The sequence below is a fragment of the Sinocyclocheilus rhinocerous genome, unplaced genomic scaffold (genome assembly GCF_001515625.1).
Source record: "Sinocyclocheilus rhinocerous isolate Xijiao unplaced genomic scaffold, SAMN03320098_v1.1 scaffold1589, whole genome shotgun sequence".
Lineage (NCBI taxonomy): Eukaryota > Metazoa > Chordata > Actinopteri > Cypriniformes > Cyprinidae > Sinocyclocheilus > Sinocyclocheilus rhinocerous.
Window position 1 is genome coordinate 255,872 of NW_015648634.1, and position 7,277 is coordinate 263,148.

At 36.7% G+C, this 7,277-nt stretch overlaps 1 protein-coding gene and 1 non-coding gene across 6 annotated transcripts in view; one reads left to right on the forward strand and one right to left on the reverse strand.

Annotated features, from left to right (window-relative positions):
* LOC107710078 (serine/threonine-protein kinase TBK1-like) overlaps nucleotides 1-5,448 on the reverse strand; it is a 23,364-nt gene extending 17,916 nt beyond the window's left edge. For 2 of the 5 annotated variants that reach the window (XM_016514785.1, XM_016514781.1), the window contains exons 1-6: nucleotides 5,379-5,448; nucleotides 4,220-4,323; nucleotides 3,906-4,046; nucleotides 3,205-3,334; nucleotides 2,400-2,581; nucleotides 2,170-2,330 (exon numbers count right to left, since the gene is read on the reverse strand). In XM_016514785.1, the coding sequence (XP_016370271.1) occupies nucleotides 2,170-2,330; nucleotides 2,400-2,581; nucleotides 3,205-3,334; nucleotides 3,906-4,046; nucleotides 4,220-4,306 (701 nt within the window). In that variant the 5' untranslated portion in view covers nucleotides 4,307-4,323; nucleotides 5,379-5,448. The other 3 variants (XM_016514784.1, XM_016514782.1, XM_016514783.1) reach the window with 3 other exon arrangements.
* Nucleotides 5,449-6,384: 936 nt separating this feature from the next.
* Nucleotides 6,385-6,456, forward strand: trnam-cau (transfer RNA methionine (anticodon CAU)). The gene has a single exon. It is a non-coding gene; the product is annotated as a tRNA-Met (tRNA).
* Nucleotides 6,457-7,277: the final 821 nt, after the last annotated feature.

The following is a 7,277-nucleotide window of genomic DNA, read 5'->3' on the forward strand; positions in this document are numbered from 1 at the left end:
AAGTTCTTAGCAATGTATATTACTAATCAAAAATTAAGTTTTTATATATTTACAGTAGGAAATTTACAAAATATCTTAATGGAACATGATCTTTACTTAATATCCTAATGATTTTTGGCATAAAAGAAAAATCGATAATTTTGACCCATACAATGTATTGTTGGCTATTGCTACAAATATACCCCAGCGACTTAAGACTGCTTTTGTGCTCCAGGGTCACATGTGTTATACTGTCTGTCATTGAATTGCTATTCTATATATATATATATACATATAATTTATAGGGATGCACGATGTTGGATTTTTGCCGATATGCCGATATTTTTCAACTCATTTTTGCCGATAGCCGATGCCAATACCGATATATATTTCCTTTTGTTTGGAAACAACACCAAGTCTCTCCTGTGCAGCGATTATAAACAATTATTTTTAATTTTGGTTAGTTTTGCGCAAAAACTTACTTGTTACAACTAAATAAACAATATCAAATTTATTTCATAATGAGAGTACATTGAAATCTTTTTTCCTCCAGACACATGCAGTTGAAACCTTAACATTTTATTTGTGGATTTAACATTAATAGATGGTCTAACGCAAAAGAGCTGTGAAAATTCTAAAAATAATCCGTTTGAAAAAAATATATTACACATTAATGAATAAATCTGTATGTATAAAATTATTTCATTTACTAGTGTCATGATTGTGATTCATTCACCTTTATAACAAAACAGACTTGTGATTTTATGACACCAATTACTGCTTTATTTATTCAGAAACACAATCTTAATTCTATTTTTGTAGTTTACTTTTCATTTTATTACAAGTAGGCCTACAGCGCCCCCTAAATAAATATAACACCTCATTGTTAGTGCGTTAGGAGGGAAATAATTTAGAATCAATTATAACATTCATATGCAGATTTAATGCACAAATTCGTGCATACACATGGTTATTGTGTATTAAATGAGACAGAGTTTTTTTTTTTTAAATAGCCAGCAAAATCTACTGTTTACTTTATAAGCTTTAAGTGAAATGATTTTCCATTTTTGCTGACAGCACCTACGTATGTCATGCAAACTATTACATAATGGCCTGGTTTCATAGAGAGGGTTTAGGTTAAACCAGGATTAGGCAATAGGTCAATTAGGACATTTAAGTAGTTTTTATAAACGTGCCTTAGAAAAAAACATTACTGGTGTGCATCTTGAGACAAAACCAAGGCACTGAGATATTTTAAGATCAGTCAGTGCAAGTTTCTTTCAGTTGAAACAGCTCAGATTTACATTTTAGTCTGGGATTAGGCTTAAGCCTGAAACCGGGGGAATGTGAACCAATAATCTGACTTGATTCTGGTCTAATTTTAGTCATTCTGAATGTGAATTGTCTTGACTTGTTGAGTCGAACTCTGAAACTGAATGTGTACATTTCGGCTAAGAAATATTTAGCTTTTTTTTTTATTTTTTATATAGGATATGTATAATATTTGCCTTCATATTTCACATACAAGTCATTTGAGTCGAACTCTGAAACTGAATGTGTATATTTCGGCTAAGAAATATTTAGCTTTTCTTTTTTTTTTATTATATAGGATATGTATAATATTTGCCTTCATATTTCACATACAAGTCATTTGCTTTACGTTTACACCATGCTGAACTTTATATGTGCTGCACTTGGAATAGAACTTTATTTAACCAGATGGTTAATAAAGAGAATTATAAAACGGAGAGTTCCGGTCCTTGATTCTGATTGGCTGAGCCGCGTTCGAAGCTGTTGTAAATGACTCTACAAAGTAACATACACCTTTGTTTACGTTTGTGTGTTGCTCGGCAACCACTTTGTTGCAACCACAACTGTTTCTGAGGAGCTACATTGTTTGGTGGAAGAATACTGTTTTTATTAATATCATTACACTTTATTTGCTCGGTTTTATTTTGTGAAACCTTACTACGTATATGGAATAACCGTTTTATAAAAGCAATAAGCCCCGTGAAGCCATGGTTTACAGTGAATTTATAACAGCTAAGGGGGTTTTAGCGGAGTGCCTAACAATGCCCCTTAGCTGTTATAAATTCACTGTAAACCACGGCTTCTTGGGGCTTATTGCATTATTTTACTAGTTACGTTTTTAAGTTGACTAGTTAAACGTAAACGTTTGACGGCACCCACATGACTTCTTTGTTCCTGCGCGGCCCTTCGAACGGTCTGAACGGCAGGCTGCCGGTGGCGGCGTGATAAAACGTGACTCCGATGCTCCACAGATCCACCGTGGCTCCGTATTTCTTCTGGTGGTCTTTCCTCAGCACGGCTCGCTCGTACATGTCAGGATGCTGCAAACACACCGAGAGATCAGCGAGGAACGCGAAACACGGACACTTTTCCCATCATCCTCCACTCACCAGATACTCCTCTGTGCCGTAAAGCGACACGAACTGCTCGTCGTCCTCCAGCTCACGCGCGGCTCCGAAGTCGGTCAGTTTGTAGACAGATCGTCCGTCTTCTCCGATCACACGCATGATGTTCCCGGGCTTGATGTCTCGATGGACGATCCCGTACTCTCTCAGATGATTCATTCCCGCCACTGTCACAAACATCAGCACTGAGAAACTCTCTGAGATAAAGCTTCCAAAAGGGCTTTTCACCAGAGAACTGTTCACACAGAACGCGCTAAAAAACATGATCAGGAATTGTTTTTAACCTTTAAATGCATACCTTTAGCGACCTCATTCTCATTCAGACATCATTCTCTACCCTCTCCCTCCTTCATTTTTTTAAGTTAGACATCAACTTAGTATTCCTCAATCTATTAATTATACACAATATAACAAGAAAAAATTGTAAAATGTAAAAGAATGCCAGTTTTCTGATTAATTTTTTGTCAAAAACCTAATATGAAGTCATTGAAAACGATAGTTTTCTTTTAAGTTTCAAACCCTTTTAAGTTTCAAAAGGTAACGAAATATGCTTTATTTTATTCTTCTGTAATTGTTCTTAAAATATCAAGAGAGCGAAACATTCGTGCATTTAAGGGTTAAAAAGCACAGCACAGAACGCCTCTCCGCCATGCTGCACTCAAATAAAACAGTGTTTACAGTGTTTTAAAACAGTGCATCAGAATGGAAAAACGCTTTCTGTGTGAACGGCCCCTTAGTCTGAAGGACATTTTTAACAATCTAATGAACCTTTTCCACTGAATAAACTTACCGACATCCTGCAGAACGATGAGGAACTCGTCCTCCGGGAGTCCGTAAGCGTTCGTCGGCTCCTCGAGAACCGTGTAGAGACTTCCGCACGGACAATACTCCATCACCAACACCTTGTGACGCGTGTTTGACTGACACACAACATAAACATTCAACAAATGATCGTCATATTTCTGAATGACAAAAAACACAAAACAGTGACCTTTGACGTTCGTAGTCAGGAGCAAACGGGTATTACAGGTGTGCGTTTGTGAAAGTAAAACAGGGAAGAGTTTACAGAACTTCAGCAACAAAAAAAAACATCATGAAGCAACAGAAACTAAACTGATATTATTCTATGAGCTGAAAGGTCTTTTTAAAGGAACAGTTCACCCAAGTTTGATTCTGCATCGGATTTTTTTCCATCAGTGTCTCAGCGATGGATGCTCTGCAGTGAATGGGTGCCGTCAGAATGAGAGCTGATAAAAACATCACAATAATCCACACCACTCCAGTCCATCAGTTAACATCTGGAGAAGACAAAAGCTGAAACTAATCCATCATCAAGACATTTTTAACTAAAACACGAGTCCATAATCCATAATAACACTTCCTCCAGTGAAAAAGTGCATCTGCTGTGAGAGTGAGGACATTGTCTTTTTTGGGGAAGCTACATTTGAAATAAGAGCTGCTAAAATCGTTTTAAGACTGAGTGGGTCTCACCTCCTCCTCAACGGCGAAGAGCTTCACGATGTTTTTGTGGTTGAGTTTTTTCAGCACCTCGAACTCCCTCATCTGGACGTCCAGCGGACGCAGGAAGCTCAGGTTATTGAACACTTTGACCGCATAGAGATCGCCGGTTTTCTGCAGACACACAGCGAGATTGGAGTAAACGCCAGCTGTGTGAAATGTAAACGAATCTTTCGAAAGATTCACTGTCACTGAATCATGTGTGTGAGATCCAGACTGTAGGGACACTGTAGCTGTGGTTTACAACACAAAGCAAATGAAGTATAGACAGTGTAACTCACGGATACCTTGTGTCTACCGCGGTAAACGTTGGCTGTGGCTCCCTGACCCAGCAGGTCAGACATCATCCACAGGTAGTTCGCTGTACTCTGCATGATGACTCTAGATTCACCTGGAAACACATTAGCATACATTATTACATATTCATGAGGATCACCAGATTCTGGAAACACAAATCAAACAGCATCAACACTGGCAATACACCATAATGCACATGTACCACGGTAGAACTTCACCACATAGCCATGAGTTATACTATAGTACTATAGCATATTTTCAGATAGTACCATCTGATACTATGGCAGCCCAGCTGATCCGTTTCGTAACGCTTTAGCTTTCGGTTTCCCGAACAGCAATGACATTTACGCCAAACTGACAAAGCACACCTGTAATCGCAGTTAATATGACGATAACGTGCGTGTTTAACGCTGTAATGAGGATATTGTGAAATCAGCTGCGGGATCAGGGTTGCCAGGTTTTCACAACGAAACCCGCCCAACTGCTACTCAAAACAGCCTAAATACACGTAAAATACACGTTTTTGGCGGGGTTCCCCTGTTAAAAGTCGCATTCCAGAGGCTAAATATCACGTTATCGTGGTCGCTTAAACAACCCGCGGCCACAGTGTTAAAGTAGCCCAATTTCCCGGGAAAACCGCGGAGTCGGAAACACTGTGCGGGATTGATACATTGTTTCGCCGTGACGTCACAGACCTGTGGGAATTTCCCGCATCAGCGCCTGATTCTTTCAGCCTTTTTGAGCGGAACCAAAATAAAATCCCTTAAAAGAGACATAAAAGCAGAAGTGAGACCGAATCGTGCGGTTCGGACATCTGTACGGGTGTTTATGACACCAAACCGAAAGCTAATTAAACAGCCTAAGCGGTTTGTTATCGTGAGATCTGAATGAAGAAACCGAGGAATATGCAGCACTGAACGCACCTTAAAAAACCACAACAAATTCCTCGTGTGTTTGCGCACACCTGGCAAATAAAGCTAATTCTGATTCAAAAACACTTCAATCAAAACATTGCATTGGTACGTCTTACATTAGATTAATCACGTAAATGCAACAATTATAGATTACGAATAAGATTTAGATGACACGAACGCTGTGTGAGAATTATATCATGCATTTTTTGCTAATATTTGGTGATTATTTTCTCACCCCGAGAGCACGAAAGTCTCTTCCGTTTTCCGTGTTTTCATCACATGAGAACACCGCTGTGTGCGCAATACCATACTACCGTAATACTCGTACTACTTCTGCAGTATCTACGCTTTGAGCGTATGTGATTTTTTTTTTAGTGCGCAGTGAGTACTATGTTAATAGCCCTCATCTTAGCAACGTTTATCGTTATCATGCACAGGTTCACGTAATATTTTACTTCAAGTAAATACACTGTATACTATACTGTCCGCTATGTAGTATGCTAGTGTTCCATTGCGTCCACAGACATACACAACCGTAAATATCACAGTAGAGGAGAACAGAAAACTGTTGCATGGATAGGATTAGTTAATCAAATATTAATTTGCTTTTTGTTTCATATTTCTATAGATATAGGCCTATACACTGCCGTTCAAAAGTTTGGGATCAGTAAGATTTGTAATGTGTTTTAAAATGTTCAAAAGTTTGAGGTCAGTATTTTTTTATTTTTTTATTTTTTTAAATAAATGCTTTTATTCAGCAAGGATGTGTTAAATTGATAAAAAGTGATAAATGAAGTTATAGATAAATAATATTATTAGAAAAGATTTCTAAATCTAGATTTTTTAAAATTAATTAAATAAATTAAAGAGACTTATTTAAAAAACATAAAAAATATTACTGATCCCAAACTTTTTAACAGCAGTGTGTGTATGTATATATATATATATATATATATATATATATATATAAAAAAATGTTCTTTCAGAGACACGGCTGGTAGAGGGCGCTGCTCAGGATCGAATAGCCCGGATGTAGCGATAGAAGAAGCGGACTCATGAATATGTAACATATAATGATGTAACATATAAAAATGTAATATATATATATAATACGAGTCACCATTATAATATAAGTATTGTCATAATTATAATAGTGGCTCCGTAACCTGACAGCTAATATCGCTTGTGTACCGGAGGCATGTGATGTTTATGAGCTGTGATATTCAGCCGGCTGTACCGAGAGCAGAGTGGCGCAGCGGAAGCGTGCTGGGCCCATAACCCAGAGGTCGATGGATCGAAACCATCCTCTGCTAACTTTTTATGTTTCTTAAAAATTACGCGCGATGACTACCCAACATAAATGTATGAAACATATGTTAGTGAAACAATGATAGAACTACAACCAAGTAACACAAGCCATACTTACAGTGAATATTACTGTTATACGGTTATTGTGTTTATATTTTACTGCAACATACTTACTTTTTAATTTATATATAGAATGCACTGTTAAATTAAAATAATTACTTATGCTATGTTATTTACTACTGAAAGAAAGCTTACATTTCAAAATACTCGCTTCTACACGTTTCATTTTTGGAAAATAACACCTAGATTAAGCAAGAAATATATAAGAGCCGTGCTAGGAAGGTTACATCAATTACTTTATTAAAGTAATGTAACTGATTACATTTGATTACTTTTCTACATTTCTAAACTGTTAATCATGTTCAAACATTTAAACAGTAGTACTCAACACTGATTACTGTCAGACTTTCAAAATCCTTCATTTCTTGAATTAAGATTATAATAATTTAATTTTAAAGAACAGCCACTACAAAATCAGACTTTAGCACATCTTTTTACTTTGAGATCGTTCTGAGGTTAAATACAGATTTAAAATCATAACAAGAAATATTAAATATTAATACAAGTATTCAGATGTAACCCCCTTTGTAATCATTACAATTTTCATAAGTAACTGTAATTTAATTACATTTTTTTTCTCAGTAACTGTAACAGTTGCATTTATTTTGTAATTAAATTACGTAACACAATTACATGTAACTAGTTACTCCCCAACACTAGTAAAGCGAGGATTATTGTTTTCACACACACACACACACACACACAC